Genomic DNA, 19,543 nt, shown 5'->3' with positions numbered 1-19,543 from the left:
GGCGGTCGGCTCTATCAGCGCCACCTAGTGGAGTGGAGAAGGAGAGAGTTAGATTGGCTAAAAACAACAACATAAATTCCCTTTTCCAGCAGTGTTTCTATATTTTATATCTTGCCATCCCAAGAAGATATAGAATATATATATATATATATATATATATATATGGGTATAGAATATTGTCAAAATACAATTTCCATGATTTCCTTAACATCTTCTATATGTGCATTATGTGTGCATATGACTTAAGACAACGTTAGTAGTGTTGATTTCATTAAAACATACATTAAACCTTACGGTCCACATATATACTGTATAAACTGTCCTATCCACCTACCTCGTGTATAGTATCTGTGACATAAAAACATTTATTCCAGCATCCTTTGCACTCTGCACTATTGTCTACAAGTGTTATTGTATATATATTATATCTGCACATAGCAGTGTATGTTTACCTTCTCAAGCTTGTTGTCTTTTTCGGCTGTGTCTCAGAAGGCAGACTGAGTAGAAGGTTGGTGGTTTGATCCCAAGCTCCTCCGGCTCAATGCCGAAGTTTCCTCGGGAAAGATGTCGTACTCCAAATTGCTCCTCATGCTGTGCCATCAGTGTATGAATGAGTTAGGTTCTGTATGTGATGGCCTTTGTCATCACTGTATGAATGTGTGTGAGTGGGTGAATGTGACATGTGTAACAGCGTTTTAAGTGTTCAGAAGACCATTTACCATTCACTGTATGTATGCCTATTTCTGTGTACAATGAGAGCAACATGAAACCGGAGTCACACACTTACCTGGCCAACAGAAGTGATTCTGATATTGAAAATATCAACTAAGAACATTTTGACATCATCAGTGAAGTTTGAAAAAATAACAAAAAGCATAGTTCCTCTCACCCATCAAGACCCTCCCAGGTTCATCCCTCCCTCCCTACCATAGGTCAGTGAATACAATGTGTCTGATAGTTCCCACGCATATTTTCCAAATGCCTCATACTATGTTTTTTCACAGGCCGTATACTGTATGAGACTATTTCCTCGAGTTACATGGAAGTGGAAGATGACTCACCATTCCAGCTATTAAGACCATTTTAATGAATCATGCTTTTTGGCGTGTATCTCATAGAAATACTGATGTGTCCCTGCGCTGTATTAACCCTGTGATAGTCTTGGTTGTGTCCCTAATAAATCCCCAATAGATGTGTATATAGGTCACTGTTTTACCCCCTGGCCACATTTCTGTAATATTGTTGTTCATCCTGTGAAGTCCCTCTAGTGTAAATAGGTACTATGAATGGTATTCATCATATTGTAATAATAAATAAATAATAAAAAATGGAGCCTCTTTAGGTATTGATCCCAATTCAGTATTCTGTAACCTCTTTCCCACTTAGCTTTAGCTGTAAAAGATTCCATTATAAATTAAAGTTGAAATACTTATAGAATCTTGTATATACCACAAACATTCAGATGTTGTACCACATCTTAGCAAAACCATCCCCAAACTACTATTCACTGGTCAAGAATAAACTAGTATGCACAGGTTTATCTCCACTGTCTCTGTGGTAAAATATGATTATTGCACACTTACAGATTCCTCCTCTGGACTAAAACAGCACTGTAAAGTTGGAATACTTGCTCTGAATGTGTGGCGATTTATTTATTTAGTTGTGTTTTTTAGTCTAATGGAGCAAAAAAAAATCATTGCTGTGTATATGGATTCAAACCATGAAGCATGTTGAATTCCCCAATCAGTGATATCAAAGAAGATGTTTTACCTTTAAGTGTTGCAAAAGATGAGGTGTTGGAGAAAGGTTTGCCCTGAATTAATGAGATTATTATCTCAGAATTCAGAGAAAAGTTTTCATTAAGAAAAAAGAAAACAAATCTGCTTTATTATTCTGACCTTTGTCGGCCCACTGGAACTCTGGTTATGGGATAGTTAGGGGGGCTAAGAGCCAGTCCTGAGAATGGAAAGCCTTCTGGAGGTACCTCATAAATTCAGAAAAACAGAGCAAATATTTTTTTCTCAAGCAAATTCAATTCAATTCAATTCAATTTTATTTGTATAGCGCCGATTCATAGTAGAGGTTATCTCAGGACACTTTTCAAATAGAGCAGGTCTAGACCGAACTCCTTATAACATTTACAGAGGCAATTTACAAATGCAATATGCTTTTATAGTTGTTTATTTTTTTAAAACAATGTTTATTGAGATTTTACCTTTTTCCCCACAACAAAAAATATACAATTGATTACAAATATTATTAAATCTGCATTAAGAAATTATGACCACTAGAGGGCAGAAAAAACAAAGCAAACAAAACAAACTCCCAGCATCAGGGCCTGAAAGTAAAGCTCAAAATAACAGAAAACAAGGCAAGATATGTTGTCTAGTTTGAGCACTGTATGTATGTGCTGTTTTCTGGATCTGATTCATTCGGGGTGCCACTGTGTTCACACCCATGTGTCCCCCACTACTTAACAACCACACTCAACAACAAACTGGACTGGACAGATCACACCGAGGCCCTCTACAGGAAAGGTCAGAGCAGACTGTTCTTTCTGAGGAGGCTCAGGTCATTCAACGTGTGCTCTCGGCTACTGCGGATGTCCTACCAGTCTGTTGTGGCCAGTGTCCTCTTCCTTGCAGTGGTCTGTTGGGGGGAGGCATCGGCACTGGGGGTGCCAATAAGATTAGAAAGCTGGTGAGGAAGGCAAGCTCTGTGGTGGGGATGGAGCTGGACAGTGTGGAGGCTGTGACGGAGAAGAGGATGAGAGGGAAGCTGAAAGCCATCATGGACAACCCCTGTCATCCTCTCTAAACTGAGCTCAGGAGAACTTTCAGCTACAGACTGACCCAGCCCCGAGCCTCAAAGCGGTTTGGAGGCTCATTTGTACCATCAGCCATCAGACTCCACAACACCACAGCACCCAGTTCTTCCAACCCCCGCAGACAAAGACTGGTTTAAAACTCCTACCTACAACACACAAACTTTTTATACTATTTATATTTCATTTCTACATGTAGTTTAGTTTTTAGTCAAACTGCTCAAATATTTGCACCCCATTCTTACATAGTGTATTTGTAATATTTTATTTTGTAAAATCTTGTTGTACTTCTGTACTCTTTCTTTTGCACTACATTCCCCTGTGCTGCTGTGTCAATTTTGAATTTCTCCTAAAGTGGATGAATAAAGGTACATCTTATCTTATCTTATGAGGGCTGGGCCTAGTTATTTCTGCATTACACAACAATGCATCGTCATCACCACTAAAAGCTTTCTGCAAACTCAATTTAAAATGGCTCAATAGAAAAAGGTATACATTTAAAACACATTATTTTGGAGCACAAAACTCACTACCTTTTATCACATTTGCTGGAGACCACCATACTGTACTACTCCACTAGTACACGTATGTGTTGCTGCAGCAGGAGTTATTTCCATCTTGCTTTCATTTCTACTTAATTATCCTAACCACGTCTGCATGATATTCTCCTTTTTATGCCTTTTTTGTTTTTCTTTTGTTCTTCTCATGTTCCATTCATTCAGCCACACAGTAGAGGAGTGAGTATTCTTGTGGTAATTTGCGCCTTGTTGATATCTTTTTGATGGCAAAAACAGCTGCGTGATTGCAGTATTTCACGATTATAATTAATGATTTATGATCATAAAATAGTTAAATAGTTAAAGCATAATTCTTTACAGTAGACTCTTTTCACAGCCTGTTTGACTATTATATTATACAATCTGACGAATGATGTCTGATGAAGTAGTTATGAATAATCTGAGCCAAACTGTGTCAAAGCTTCTCAACAACAGACCAAACCAGTAAATGCATTGCATTATTTTTAACAGTGTACTTTGTGTTTTACAATGTAAATGTGTTTTGACTCTTTTTGTGACATATGCTTCACTTCATTTTCTAAACAAGGGTTAAAAACACACTGGCAGTTCAAGTTCAAGCTTTGCCTCCTGCTGGAATGAAAGCAGGTCCTGTTCAATTCTGCTGTCACACAACGCGATCTGTCCATTTTGGCCACACATTTCCTTGTTCCTCTTTCACAGAATTGCAAGTTGGACATACAGTGAGGTGCAACAGCTGACTTGCAAATAAATTGCAGATCAGCAAATGAACATGAATAGTAGGAAGAGTTTTGGTTTGGATCAAAGCATAGCTTTCTGTCTATTGTGAGGAAATGAAACTCCGACCACCGGTAAAAGGAAAATGTCCGCTGGATGAGGCAAAACCTTGCTGCGTGTGTCTGGCTCTTCTGAAGGACCCGGCGACTCTTCTCTGTGGACACTACTACCGCATGAGCTGTACTCAAAGCTTCTGGGATCACAAACAAATCCACAGGCTTACCCTGGTGAGAAAGCTGAAGACAAGAGCCACTGAGCTGGAGCAGCTCTCATGCACAGTAACTCACCTCCATTTTCTTCACTGTCACCCCCCTTTGTCCTGTCTCAGCCAATCTTCAGACATGCTTGGCACCAATCTCATATATGTGACAGGATGTGACAGTGGATGTGCCCATAGCCAAATATAAAGCACAGGGAATTCTTTGTGAGCATTTGGAAGATCTTACCAACAAAGACTGAGACAAAGCCCTATAAGGTCTCCAACAAGAAGTTAGCGAGGGAATGTGATAGTCAAAGCAATACCATCTGACCGTACCATGCTAAACACACGGATGGGACGACTACTGTAGCTGCTCTCTGAGATCCCAGAAAAAGACTGGAGGAGCAGCAATGTACCCTTTGTTGTGGAGTCAAAGTATGTTGTCTTTGGCTCCTACCAGTCGTTTTCTGTGCCCTTTAGCATCTTTTAAAAAAAATGTATTTCACACTTAAAACACATTTTTACAGCTGCTGTGATGAGGGAAACTGTACTTTAAATCTTTGTGAAGTGCAAGCAGTAGGACATGACCTCTCAAGAAGTCACCACTCACCAAGGAACAGTGCTGATCCATCAGTGCCAGCACCTCTGCATTTACTCAGTCCTTATCCTTAATATGCGCTTCTTTCAGACTGTCTTTATGTGTGGGGTCTTTGAACATGGTCTCCATGTAACAGATTTGTTTAATGGTGTGGAAACACATCCCCTACGGTATATATCAACAGAATACAATTTTTTTGCATTTGACTTTACATATATTCAGGAAACTGCCTTAGATGTGAAAAAGACTGCTTTAATTGGAAAATCAGAATGAATTTAAGAAAGCTCTGAAGTACTTTTAGAAAATGATTGTTCATGTAAATGTTAATTATAGTCAAAAGCATAAAACATATAGTGACAGTGTATCTATTATCAGTGTATAGATATAAAATTAAAGCGCCCAAAAAATGATCAAAACATGATAATCAAATCACACAAATTAATCTGTATAAAAAGTACTTTACATATAAACAATATTATTGGCAAATAGTGAAAACAGCAGCGGTTTAGTACACTTTCTCTTTCTTTTTCAAGCCAATCTTTAACATCTCATTAAAAGAAATACAGTTTCAAATCTGTGACTAGTTAAACAACCTCACAAGCGTAACATTTCATATTAAAATCTATCCTTGAGCACTGCAGTGTCTTGTGTGAAAGTGTGAATAAGTGTGAGTCTGTGGCTGAAAGTTAAAAAGGCTGCAGTGGGTACAGGACTGTACAAGTTCCTATCGTTTAATAAAAGATCTTGAATTTGCTGCCGTCGAGGGGTGATACCATCAGCCGCGCTGAGCCTGGGGAGTGGAGAGGTCGCCTGATGTTTCTCCAGATGACGGTACAGATTCGGAAAAACAGCAAGACACACGCCAACACCAGCAGTACAACTGATAGGACACAAAAGAAGAGGAAGAAGAGAGAAATGCAACAGTAAATTATCTGATTAACCACCAGAACTCACAGTTTAAAAATGGAAAGCTCTTGAGAACAGAGAGGATTCCTACATTCACCAGAAATGTCAGATGAAAACCAGTCACTTGGTTAGCTTGTTAGGCTGTAAAGATGGAAGCAGGACTGGTGTTGCCGGCATGTTACACTCACCCATAAACACAGAATTCGTAGTGGGATCAGCTCGGTTAAAATGTTTCAAGATGTTTCCAACCAGGGCCACAATCACCACAGGGTACACTGTCAGGATGTTACGCACCCAACGGTCCAGCACCCAGTTCTCAAGGATGAACCTGCACACAAAGACCAAGCAATCATCACCTTAGAATGAGCCCTTTTTATCCTCAGAGGGAGCGGGCCCGCCATGTTGAACCTCCATGTTTCTACAGTACACACATACTGGCTCTAGATAGGGGGTTTCATGTTTTTCACATGTGTCGTAGCCACCATAGTCTGTCCTACACACTTTGGAAGGGAGGGTGAGACATGGGGGTTGCAACTACAACTTTAATTCATCATCAGACAACAAAACTCACATGGTGAGTGTGTCTCTACTAGCATCATTTAACCTTGTCCAGTCATAGCTTACCATCCCATCACCTCTCCAAACAGAATGCACAGAGAAGCCGTTGCTGCTGTGCTCTTGTCCACACCCCACAGGTGGAGAACCACTGAGAAGTTGATCAGCGAGGCGATGGATGTCCATGTGGTGTAGAGAGCCAAACCATTCTGGACCTAAACATATCAGCATGCATAAGCACAAAGATGACATCACCCACAGGGGACAGTGTGTTTTTAACTGCCATCAGCAGTGTACTGAATAAACCCATATATCCACACACACACTCTGCCGTACCAGTATATAGAGACAGCCTAGGTCTTTGCGATGGTACGACTGTAACCAGAGTCCGTAGTAATCCGTGGCAAAGCAACAGAAGAACAAAGCGCCGTAGTTGGAAATGGCTATCATGATTAATACGACCAGAGCTGCAAGCATCGACCTGCAAGACAGCCAGAGAAAAAGACAGAGGGACCATAAATGCATCGTATCAACAGTATGAAAGACAACTTTCTATTACAAGTGGACAGTTCAAAGATTGCTATGAAATGTATTGTCTTTATATCCGTCACTTAGTCTATCTAAGGCCTTGATATTATAGATTGATGTGTCAGAAATAACATACTATTACATTGTATTTAAATGGATTCTCAGACCACTTACAGAATACCAGAGGCACAACCCTGTGGAAGGAACCATGTTGTGTGAAAGCAGCCAAAGCCACACTCACTCACTCACTCACACACTCACACACTCACACACACACACACACACACACACACACACACACACACACACACACACACACACACACACACACACACACACACACACACACTAAAACACACACACACACACACACTCACACACACTCACTCACACACACAGGCCTCTCTGCTTTGCATGTGTGTGGCCATGACACAAACAGAGCAGATGAGCAAGACGGAGGTTAATAATATTATCTTTACATTTAATAATACTAATGGTTCATTTCAGGGTGCTTCTAGTCCTCCTCAATGCCCTCCTCTCACCCATAGTGAGACCCACATCCACATTACACCCTTATTTGTTTTCATTGCTGTTGTTGTTTCTGTGCACTTGTAGTAATAAGTAAAGGTAGTAGACGTACTCTCGGTCCCACAGCAGCAGCCATATCATGTTCAACACCATGCTGGACAGCCAGCAAAAATAGAAGGCGTAGGGCAGCAGACACTGAGCCCAGGATCTATTCACAGAAAGAGAAATATCAGTTTCAGCTGCATGATGCTCTGACCAACAGATTAAATCTACATGAGTAATGTCTGGTGTGACTATGTCAATCTCTGCATACCCTCTGAATACATATGAAGTGATGTATATGACCATCAGGGTGAGCCAGGTATAGATAACACCCCAGATAGAGAAGGTCCAGCCAGCCGGAGTGATCTCTGTCTCGTAGCGGGCCGACATATTACCTGTAGAGACATGGAACGGACCTGGAAAACAACAACAAAGACATCCAGTCAGTCCTGAGACAGAGGATCAACACTGACCCGGCTGATGAGGCCTGGCTCTCAGTCAGCGTTCCAGTTCATCCCTGTGGGGTTGGACGGGTTGATGTCAGGGCTCTGCAGTACCCACCAAACTGGGAAAAGCATTTCTGTATGGGCCAAACACAAACTGTAACTTTAAGGTTGAAGATTAGGGCTGTCAATCATTTTACTCGATTAATTGATTAGTTGTTTGGTCCATAAAATGTATATAAATATATAAAAATATCGCCACCAGGTCAACACTGAATTTCTGTCATCAATGAAGCAAATAACATTTTTATATGTTAAATAATATTAAAAATTAGATCTTATAATAATACACACAATAGATCATTTTCTCTCATCCTCCCTCAAACTTTCCGCCCCACTTTGAAAGAACACTGCTTTATATCATGACAACTTCCTAAAATTAGATTTAAAAAACCTGCAATATATCTCCTTGCTTACAGTATCACAACATATTGCAATATAATGAAATGTAACCACTGTATCGTGCTACGTATCATATCGCCAGATTCTTGCCAACACACAGCTCTAACTTCAACAATGTAAAGATATTCCACTACAAGTAAAACTGCTTCATCAAAAATACCACTCACTGTTAATACTGATGCATCAGTGTGTATGCAGCATTTTACTGTCGTAGCTAGTTACAGTAACTACGGTGACCTGAACACACACTATAGCCTAATACAGTGGTTCCCAGCCTTTTTCCTTCTGAGACTTCTTTCCTATCATTGAGTATACTGACCAAGTGGCATGTTTTATGGATATTTCATATGGCCAAGCATCAGGTCTATTAAGTATATATGATTGATTTAGAAAATAAATAACAAAACAATATCATACAGTCAGAACTGTATGAAAAAGTTCCCAAAACCTCATCTCAGTACATGCAATATTCAGGAAATAATCTGCTCCAAATTCATCCAAATCTCTCATTTTACACAAACTTCATGCAGTTACTGAGTTCACTGTTGGGTTCATTGTTCAGATTATCAGCTGTTCTCTACTGTTATTGTTATTAAACATATGGAATATGATGGTCAGTTTACTAAATGATAGAAAAGGACTCCCTTGATGAAAAAGGTTGGAGTAGAGTATAAAGTCTCAAAAGTACAAAAAGAGGAAAAACATCCACCAATGAGCATCAACACTGGAGGCCTTGAATAGTTTTTGTGCCACACCCATGGATGTGGGATTTTTTTCCTTTTTAAGATGACTTCTTTTTTCCTCTCCAAGAGCACCAGAGGGTGGAGGGAGACCACAGGCGCTTATGTTAACTTTATTTTAGTTCTTTCCATATCTTTGTTATCGAAGGTCATTCTAATAATCACTACTAACAGTCATGTCTGTTGACATTAGATTAGATAAGACAGACTCTATTGATCCCACACTGGGGAAATTCACTTGCTACAGCAGCTCCACATACAACACAACAAATAGGAAAATACAAGATATAATGAAAATGGAAAAAATAGAATAACAGCTGTATGTACACTATATACAGCTTTTTACATACAGATATGATAGGTTGGTCATTTTTAATGTGAGCACCATAAACCGAATCCTATTCAACTTTTTTAGATTTTAAAGATGCAAGGCTTTACAGCACTACCAGCTGTTGACCGTTAGAGAAGGTTTCCTTTCATCCTTTCATTTCTGTCAGCAAGTCTTCTTTCAACAAAGGCTCTTCAAACAAAAGTAGATTAAATGTCGAGTTTAATAACCAGCTAACTACATAACCAGTAGACATGGCGACTTCAGGTTAGGCCTGCATGTTGTTGGAAGTAACTAATGTTAATGTGAGTCATTGTTTTATAAGAAAACGGCAGACACGTAATGAGCTTCCAGCAATACACAGTCAGCATTAGATAACACGGAGCCTCCCATCCTTCCAGTTAGCACTTTCGTAACTGTTGAACACACAGTTGTATAGCGTTAACGTTCAGGAGAAAACGAATGGCTTCATACACATAATACAAATTCAACGTGCCAATTTCACGTATTTCAGAAAAGCCAGAGTAACTTTAGAGCAGTGAAAAATGTGAATAACGTTACATGAACTCACCTCTGCCCGCTCCGGCCAACGCGTTAACCACCAACACGGCGATATAAACCGCCGCACACAAGATAATCACCAACATTCGTGACAAAATACTGTCCTTCATTTTAGCTAACGTTAACGTAGTTCGCTGCTGCTGGCTCTGTCAGAGTGCCGTGTGTCTGTCTGTCGCTGCGCTGGTTGTCTGTTACTGACTGTTTGTCTGGGCGGAGACTATGGAAGACCATTTCCGCCAGTGTGACGGGAGGTTTTGTAAGTTATTATATTGAGAAACTTTCGCAATAGTTTGATACAGCATCTCAACACAATGACCTAGTATGACAAAGTTTTGAGATACTAATTTAAAATATTTTAAAAGTTTCTCATTATTTTGAGATACTAAGTCAATATTCTGAGAAAGTCAAAGTCTAGACTCAAAAGATTTTAGTTTTTTTTTTCCACTGTCACATTGGCAGAAATGGGCTTCCATACAATGAGAGACACAAACGCACGTTGACCAAAGGATGCCTCCACGTGCTCTATGTAAACGCCCACGGCTTTGGAGCCAGCAGTTGTAAAACAGGAAGAGACAGTCTTCTCATGTAAATAAGACTAGACCTGTTTGTGATATAGCAACAATGCTAATAGGAGCTAAAGGCAGTAGAAGTGTTTATTCTCATTGTCATATGATGTTTGAGGTTTTTGGGAAGACATGTAAGCATTTAGGGCATAATTGTGTCCTCTACAGCAGGGCTTCCCAAACCTTTTTATGTGAAGGACAGGGGCGGATCTAGAGAAATATACATGGGGTGGCCAGAGGGTGTCATGGAGACAATGAAAACAATCACATATATCACTATTTGCTTGGAAAGGTCCCAAATGGAGATATTCAAACTCAAAAAAAAATATTGTGGCACATCGGTGAAGCATCAAATAGAAATATCTAATGGTGGCATTAGAAATCAATTACTTTTTTTATTTCCAAATCTTCAAACATTTTTTCCAATACATGTCTCTTTATCACTTGTGGCCATAACAGATTATTCATTTAATTTCCACAATTTCCAATTTTTTAAACACTTTATTTTTAAAGTTATTCTAAATGAATGAGTTAAATTTGACACCAAACTGTGGTGGTTACTGGGAAGGCCAGGCCATACCCATCCATAGGGGTATGCATAATATGCTTCTATCTGATATTCTACATTAGGTCATATTCATTTAAATCAATAATGTATATTATTCACAACAGTGTGAAAGAAAATAACAAATGCATAGCCAGCCAGCTGATTTTGACTTCCACTGAAAACAAAATCACAATCTTTGTTTCCATCAAAGTATTTCGAGGCACAGTTCGAAGTATCGCTTTAGAAAAGTCTGATGGAAACGGCAAAACATCAGTTATTTTTACATTTGCTTGAGGTGGTTTTGGCCAAGAGTTGATGTGTTTAGTGGGAGAAGGAAACATTTTTTCCACATAACTTCTGACGTAGCGAACATTTACATCACATCCATGATCGCTGCACACAGATCTGATGGAACCTTCCTCACATTAATACATGAAACTAACACAAATGTCATATTTCCATCCTGCTTTCTGAATGTTTTCCACCGTTTGAGCTTCGACTGGTGCTCTTTTAATCACGTAATCTTGTTGTGCCCTTTTCTTCTCATTTTCCGACTGGAGATTTGGCGCCACCTAAAAGGCCCTCCGTAATGCTAGAGGAGCCTATTATTCAACACTAATAGAAGAAAATAAGAACAACCCCAGGTTCCTCTTCAGCACTGTAGCCAGACCACAGGCGCTTATGTTAACTTTATTTTAGTTCTTTCCATATCTTTGTTATAGAAGGTCATTCTAATAATCACTACTAACAGTCATGTCTGTTGACATTAGATTAGATAAGACAGACTCTATTGATCCCACACTGGGGAAATTCACTTGCTACAGCAGCTCCACATACAACACAACAAATAGGAAAATACAAGATATAATGAAAATGGAAAAAATAGAATAACAGCTGTATGTACACTATATACAGCTTTTTACATACAGATATGATAGGTTGGTCATTTTTAATGTGAGCACCATAAACCGAATCCTATTCAACTTTTTTAGATTTTAAAGATGCAAGGCTTTACAGCACTACCAGCTGTTGACCGTTAGAGAAGGTTTCCTTTCATCCTTTCATTTCTGTCAGCAAGTCTTCTTTCAACAAAGGCTCTTCAAACAAAAGTAGATTAAATGTCGAGTTTAATAACCAGCTAACTACATAACCAGTTGACATGGCGACTTCAGGTTAGGCCTGCATGTTGTTGGAAGTAACTAATGTTAATGTGAGTCATTGTTTTATAAGAAAACGGCAGACACGTAATGAGCTTCCAGCAATACACAGTCAGCATTAGATAACACGGAGCCTCCCATCCTTCCAGTTAGCACTTTCGTAACTGTTGAACACACAGTTGTATAGCGTTAACGTTCAGGTTCCTCCGTAATTATTATTGACACTATTATTCAACACTAATAGAAGAAAATAAGAATAACCCTAGGTTCCTCTTCAGCACTGTAGCCAGGCTGACAGAGAGTCACAGCTCTATTGAGCCACATATCCCCATAAACTTAAGTAGCAACGACTTTATGAGCTTCTTTTATAATAAAATTATTACTGTTAGAGAGAAAATTAATCACCAACTGCCATCAACAGTTATCAGTGGCTCTCCAAGTTCAGGGACTTTAACTAATATAAACTCAGATATATATTTAGACTGTTTTTCTGCTATCGATCTTCATCAGTTAACTTCAATAATTTCTTCATCGAAGCCATCAACCTGTCTGTTAGACCCATATGATTAATCTTTCTTTATTATCAGGATATGTACCACAGTCCTTTAAAGTAGCTGTAATTAAACCCCTTCTTAAAAAGCCCACTCTTGACCCAGGGGTTTTAGGCAACTATAGACCGATCTCTAACCTCCCCTTCCTCTCTAAGATTCTGGAGAAAGTAATTGTCAAAGAGTTGTGTGACTTTCTACATAACAATAGGTTATTTGATGATTTTCAATCAGGATTTAGAGTTCATCACAGCACAGAGACAGCTCTGGTTAAAGTTAATAATGACCTTTTGATTGCTTCCCGACAATGGACTTGTCTCTGTACTTGTATTATTAGTTCTTAGTGCTGCATTTGACACCACTGACCATGATATTCTTTTACAGTGACTTGAGCATCAAATTGGCATTTAAGGAACCGCACTAAGCTGGTTTAAGTCATATTTATCAGATTGTTCGCAGTTTGTACATGTTAACAATGAATCTTCAATAAAAACTACAGTTAGTCATGGAGTTCCACAAGGTTCTGTACTTGGACCAATACTATTTACTTTATATATGCTCCCTTTAGGCAACATTATTAGTAATCACTCCATTAACTTTCACTGTTATGCAGATGATACGCAGTTATATCTATCGATCAAGCCCGATGAAATGAATCAATTATCTAAATTACAAACATGTCTTAAGGACATAAAGTCCTGCATGAGCTGCAATTTTCTGATGTTAAACTCAGAAAAAAACGAAATTCTTGTACTAGGCCCCAAAAACCTTAGAAACTCACTGTCTAAAGATATAGTTACTCTAGATGGCATTAACTTGGCCTCTAGCACCACTGTCAGGAATCTTTGTCATTTAACTCCCACATAAAGCAGACCTCCAGGCCTGCCTTCTTTCATTTAGGTAATATTCCAAAAATTAGACACATCCTATCACAGACAGATGCAGAAAAACTAACCCATGCATTTGTTACTTCTAGGCTGGATTACTGCAACTCTTTATTATCAGGTTGCCCCAATAACTCCATTAAAACGCTCCAATTAATTCAAAACGCTGCAGCCCGAGTACTGACAGGAACTAGAAAAAGAGATCACATCTCTCCTGTACTAGCTTCTCTGCATTGGCTCCCTGTAAAATGTAGAATAGAATTTAAAATCCTCCTCCTCACCTATAAAGCTCTTCATGGTCAGGCCCCTTCATATCTTAGAGAGCCCATAGTACCCTATTACCCCACTAGAACACTACGTTCTCTGAATGCTGGGCTACTTGTGGTTCCTATAGTCTCTAAAAGTAGAACAGGAGCCAGAGCCTTCAGTTACCAAGCTCCTCTCCTGTGGAACCAGCTTCCAGTTGTGGTTCGGGAGGCAGACACCCTCACCACATTCAAGAGTAGGCTTAAGACATTCCTCTTTGATAAAGCTTATAGTTAGGGCTGGATCAGGTGAGTCCTGAACCATCCCTTAGTTATGCTGCTATAGGCCTAGACTATCGGGGGATTTCCCATGGTGCACTGAGCTCCTCTCTTCCTCTCTCTTTCTGCACTCATTCATGTCCCATTAATGCATGTTACTAACTTCACTTCTTCCCCGGAGTTCTTGTGCTTTCTCGTCTCGCAGGTTCTCATGGATCCTGGTGGAGCCTCCTGCCATGGTCCTGCTTGACTGCCATTGCCAATACGGTTGTTGCTGTGCATCTGTCTGTCTGTCTGTCTGTCTCTCTCTCTCTTTCTCTCTCTCACCCCAACTGGTCGAGACAGACGACCACCCACCTAGAGCCGAAGGATCTGTCCTAGGTTTCTGCCTTTTAACAGGCAGTTTTTCCTTGCCCTTGTCGCCAAGTGCTTGCTCATGGTGGTACTGTTGGGTCTCTGTAAAAGTATCCTGAGATAACTTTTGTTATGAATTGGCACTACACAAATAAAATTGAATTGAATTGAATTGAACCTACAGCCTATCTCATGAACCAACTCCTAATAATCGCATTACGGTAGTGGATGGAAACAAGCATTCATTTGCATTTTCTTTTCCAAATTACTTGAATTTCAGTTAAAATACATACATTTGGATGGAAATGCAATATTAAAACGGCACACAACCAATTTTGAATATATCCTTCATAAATCAGGAGTACTGTTACTCAGCCTGCGAGAACAGTTGCATAAAGTCTTCTGTGGCTCTGGAGGAGCTTTCTGAAGCTGTGTCACAGCTGTGGAGGTGTGCGGTTGGAAGTACGGGGATTGATTCCACTGTAAACTCAGGAACATCTGTGTTTGGTGGTTCAACATTTTTTTATAAAATATAGAGCATAAAGATATGTCTATGATAAACAAGGACTGACACAGTCCAGACTGGATACAGAGGTCCTCCTTTTTAACATACATTGTAAAGTGTCTCCCAGAATGCTTTAGCAGCTAGCAGGATTCTCAATTACCGGATGGATCTGATGGACAAAAACTTGAAGGATGACAGTGAGGATGAGGTCACGACTGACAGGCTTCCTTATATACAGTATATGATCTCTGTGGCCAGAGCATATAGCGGCTGCCAGCATTCTCTTGCCACTATCATGTACACACAGGCTCTATTCACACTCTAAATCCTCTCTTACAGAGCACCAATCAAATAGAACTCTTCAGGTTCACTGTTGGTGGTAATGACACAGTGATTACAGCTGACTGCATTAAACACTCGGTTCCCTGTCTGAATCAAATCATCTGATGAACTGTGCATGAGTAAATAACACTTCCAGTAATTGTCTTCATTTATTACAAGAGGTTCATTAACATGTTTTGATTTTGTACTGGAGCTTTTGGGTAAGTTTGCCGTACTACATCATCACTACCTTAGCCAGTGCGTGAAATGGACCCAAAAAGGTGCCAGTACCCCAATTCAGCATAACCCTAACCCTCAACATAACCCTAACCCTAATTCTTTTGCCGTTTATAATCCTTTTTAAACAAATACATTAAAAGTGCTGTCTTCTTAGTTTTAAGCCTATGTGTTTACACAGAGATGCAGTTACGCAGGCGTTTAGGAGCACCTCACCAGCATTAGCACCAAAGTAAAGTTATTTTTAGGCAAATATTTCACAAATTGTATTGTATACCCCTCTGCACTCATTCATGTTCCATTAATGCATGTTACTAACTTCACTTCTTCCCCGGAGTTCTTGTGCTTTCTCGTCTCGCAGGTTCTCATGGATCCTGGTGGAGCCTCCTGCCATGGTCCTGCTTGACTGCCATTGCTAATATCACTGATATTATTGTTATTATTATTATTGCTATTATTATTACTACAGTTACTATTATTACTATAATCACTGCTCATTGCCCCCCATCGTTGTTGTCGTCGTTGTCAGTCACTACTATTAGTGTAGGTGTTGCTACTGTTGTTGCTGTGTACCTTTGTCTCTCTCTCTCTCACCCCAAATGGTCGAGGCAGACGGCCACCCACCTAGAGCCGGGGACTGTCCTAGGTTTCTGCCTTTTAACAGGCAGTTTTTCCTTGCCCCTGTCACCAAGTGCTTGCTCGTGGTGGTACTGTTGGATCTCTGTAAATAATGTAAAGAGTTCGGTCTAGACCTGCTCTATTTGAAAAGTGTCCTGAGATAACTTCTGTTATGAATTGGCGCTATACAAATAAAACTGAATTGAATTGAATAGGTGAGGGTTAGAACGTGAATCAATTGGTAAACTGAAGGTAAGACTGAAAGCTTAACAGTCGGCATGCCGCCGCATCAACTGCCTGTCCCATCTCTCAGTTGGAGGGTCTAACTCTGAATGAAGTCGTGGATACAAGCAGCTGAAATTACCTTCCTCCGTAGGGTGTCTGGGCTCTGTCTCAGAGACAGGGAGCTCTGACATCCGCAGAGAGGGTACATCGGGCATCTGATTAGGAGTATTTCTGGGCGACACCTGGGTAGACCCAGAAGTCACTAGTGGGATTATATATCTAATCTGGCATGTGAATGCCTCAGAAACCTCCAGGAGGAGCTGGAAGGTGTTGGAAAGTTGTTATGCTGAACATTGTTCGCGAACAATATCCTAATAACAACATTCGCATTCATTTGGAGCCGTGTTTGTACCTGATAAATGTAAGTCCAATATTCACTCTCCTTACTCTCACAACCAACAGTCCCTTTTTTTATTATATTTATTTTTGGGGGCCTTTTCTTGCCTTTAATTGAAAGTGACAGCTGAGGAGTGACAGGAAACGGGGGGAAAGAGAGAGGGGAAGACACGCAGCAAAGGACCACAGATCAGAGTGGGACCCCTGGCCACCGCACCAGCCGCCCCTGGTACATGGGGCCAGCTCTACCAGGGTGTCCCAACAACAGCGTCATTTAATCCATTGTTATTATTGTTACATTGATTAGTGCAGATTAAGTATGTCCCTTTTTGAAAACATCTTCATAAACCCGCATACATTTCCTCTGAAGATAAAGACATGATAAAACGCATGCACAATCGTGTAAATGGGTGCAGCATCCCTATCCCACTATCTGAACTCCTTTCTACTGACTCAAGTAATTCTCTTTTTTTTCTCCTTCTATACTGCCAAAATGCACAAAAAAAGAGCAGGCAAACCCTCGGTGCCTCCACGTCAGGAACATTCTTCCATTCACATTAAACTAATCTAGTTAAGATGACACTCTTTGATCCTACTAACTGTAAAACCTGCTATATCTAACGTCTGCCATCTGCTGCCTCCATACTCTGTCTACAACCACTTTAATAGCATGCCACGTTGCAGAGCCAAAGCCACACTGTCCCTTTTTCACAGTAAACAACTGTCAGCAGTGGTTGCCAGAACTTTACTGTAATAAATACAGTAGAACTTTATTTACTATTGCAGTAAAAGTAAATTAGTACGGTTGATTTTACAGTTAAAGTTCATTCTGTATTTTACTGTATAAATACAAGTTTTTACCATCAAAAGAAACAATTTTGACAAAAGAAAATGCTGTATAAAGATTTTTCTTGCCTTGAAGTATGACTGTGAGTCATGAGTATTTTACTGTTACAGATACTGTATCTAACCTATTTAGAGTTTACGGTCTTTAACTGTGATGGTTTGACAGTTTTTCACGGTAAAATCTACTATTTTTACAGTGCATGAGCAATCACTGTAAATACATTAGTAATGATCAATTACAGGCATTTCAGACTTAATAGAGGAAGCTGTTTCAAACATTTCAACACTGTCTTTGTCTCAATAACTGACTTTATATTCACAAGTGTAGATTTCCTCCACGCTATAGCACAGAGACTACAATTGTCAAGGCTTTAAATGACATTTCTTTAAATACAGACTGGAGACATCTTACTTCTGGTCTTACTGGATCTTAGCACTGTGTTTAACATGGAGTATGTTGCTATACAGACTGGAGAACTGGCTTGGGTTCAAGTCATATATTAAATACAGACTAATTTGTTTTAATTAGTACATTGTCATTCCTAATTATTTACTGGCCACGTGGTGAAAATATGTTTATTTTCTGGCCAAACCCGCTTGGTGGGTGTTGATTTCAGACCCTGGGTACAACTCTTACCAATAATATCATAACTTTTCTAAGCAATAACAGCTACTTTATTGGAAAGACAGAAATCCTCTTCTGTTATGAATGCGGTTCAATGAGTTGTTATTCTTTTTCCAAATGAAAAAACGCAGATTTCTTCTATAAAGTTTGGGGTTCTCTGTCAGATCTCATGAAAGCACCTAATCCAGTTGCTGTGTTAAACAACTATTTGGGTGTTTTGTTTTTAATTAGATTTTCCTCTTTAAAGTTTAAAGCTGCAGTAGGTAACTTTTATAAAAAATAACCTTTTGTTATATTTGCTGAAACATTCAGTATTATCAGCCAATATATTGTCCTAGCTCTAGTAGCTGCTGAGTGGATACAAATGTTCCTGGAGGTTCGATTCAGAGGGCCCAAAATCTCTCATGATAACTTTGCAAACAACTCTCATATCGACAATGCTGTATTAGTCCCATCAAACTGTTTAACAAGTGCACTGAACAAATCAGTGATTGAATGATTTACAGTTGCAGACTGAATTATTTTCTGTGTGGAGATTTCTCTCTCGTGACACAGTATCAACATTATCTTTCATTTTCCCTCTCAGTCTGCTGCAGCAGGGCTGAGATTCTCTGTTGCAACAGTCTGAGATATTAAAGACAGCTGCGGAATGAGGAACTATTACTGAAGCATTTCACCCATCTGGTGTCAGTTTAGAGAACGTTAAATAAGGGTCCAGAAACGCATGGAAAAACACTAGTGGTGTCTTAATAAGCCCATCACGTCTCCCATTAGTTTATCATGTTATGTAATTAAGAAAAATTTGGTTAGATTTCTGCTGCTGGGGGGGGGGGGCACACACTCCCTCAACTGGGCTTCAAATACTTCATTGCTGCCTTGAAAAAAAAATGAATCTCGCGAGACTAGGGCTGGAGCTAATGATTATTTTAAATGTTGGTTCATCTGTCAATGGTTTTCTCCATTAATCATTTAGTTGTTTGGTCCTAGAAAAAAGGGTTTCCAAAAGCCCAAGCTCACATCCTCAAATGTCTTGTTTTGTCCACAACACAAAGATATCCAGTTTACTGTCACAGAGGATTAAAGAAAGCAGAATCTACTCACAGTGGAGAAGCTGAAATCAGAGAATTTGGACTTTTCTTCTTAAAAAAATGACTCACAAAGATAAA

At 39.6% G+C, this 19,543-nt stretch overlaps 1 protein-coding gene and 1 long non-coding RNA gene across 2 annotated transcripts; one reads left to right on the top strand and one right to left on the bottom strand.

The window, feature by feature from the left end:
• The first annotated feature begins 1 nt into the window (after position 1).
• LOC127370344 (uncharacterized) lies at positions 2 to 1,337 on the top strand. The gene is made up of 2 exons (XR_007886202.1): positions 2 to 932; positions 1,005 to 1,337. It is a non-coding gene; the product is annotated as an uncharacterized LOC127370344 (long non-coding RNA).
• Positions 1,338 to 5,165: 3,828 nt separating this feature from the next.
• LOC127370076 (uncharacterized) lies at positions 5,166 to 10,234 on the bottom strand. The gene is made up of 7 exons (XM_051411793.1): positions 10,038 to 10,234; positions 7,765 to 7,909; positions 7,564 to 7,659; positions 6,732 to 6,876; positions 6,465 to 6,610; positions 6,029 to 6,168; positions 5,166 to 5,814 (listed from the first exon to the last, which is right to left on the bottom strand). Exons 1-7 carry the CDS (start codon positions 10,135 to 10,137, stop codon positions 5,666 to 5,668), a joined length of 921 nt encoding a protein of 306 aa, XP_051267753.1. The 5' UTR covers positions 10,138 to 10,234; the 3' UTR covers positions 5,166 to 5,665.
• Between the last annotated feature and the right edge of the window lie 9,309 nt (positions 10,235 to 19,543).

This window comes from Dicentrarchus labrax, unplaced genomic scaffold, assembly GCF_905237075.1.
Source record: "Dicentrarchus labrax unplaced genomic scaffold, dlabrax2021, whole genome shotgun sequence".
Lineage (NCBI taxonomy): Eukaryota > Metazoa > Chordata > Actinopteri > Moronidae > Dicentrarchus > Dicentrarchus labrax.
The sequence above is the reverse complement of the archived record's forward strand: the minus strand, read 5'-3'. Positions and strand labels throughout refer to the sequence as shown.

What these genes read in the sequence shown, in the direction of transcription:
- LOC127370076 (XM_051411793.1), bottom strand. Translation starts at nt 10,137, where the DNA reads ATGAAGGACAGTATTTTGTCACGAATGTTGGTGATTATCTTGTGTGCG. An exon ending in ACTTCATATGTATTCAGAGG is followed by an intron (nt 7,660 to 7,764) that starts GTATGCAGAGAT and finishes TTCTGTGAATAG; the next exon opens with ATCCTGGGCTCAGTGTCTGC. An exon ending in TTTGGAGAGGTGATGGGATG is followed by an intron (nt 6,169 to 6,464) that starts GTAAGCTATGAC and finishes CTTTGTGTGCAG; the next exon opens with GTTCATCCTTGAGAACTGGG.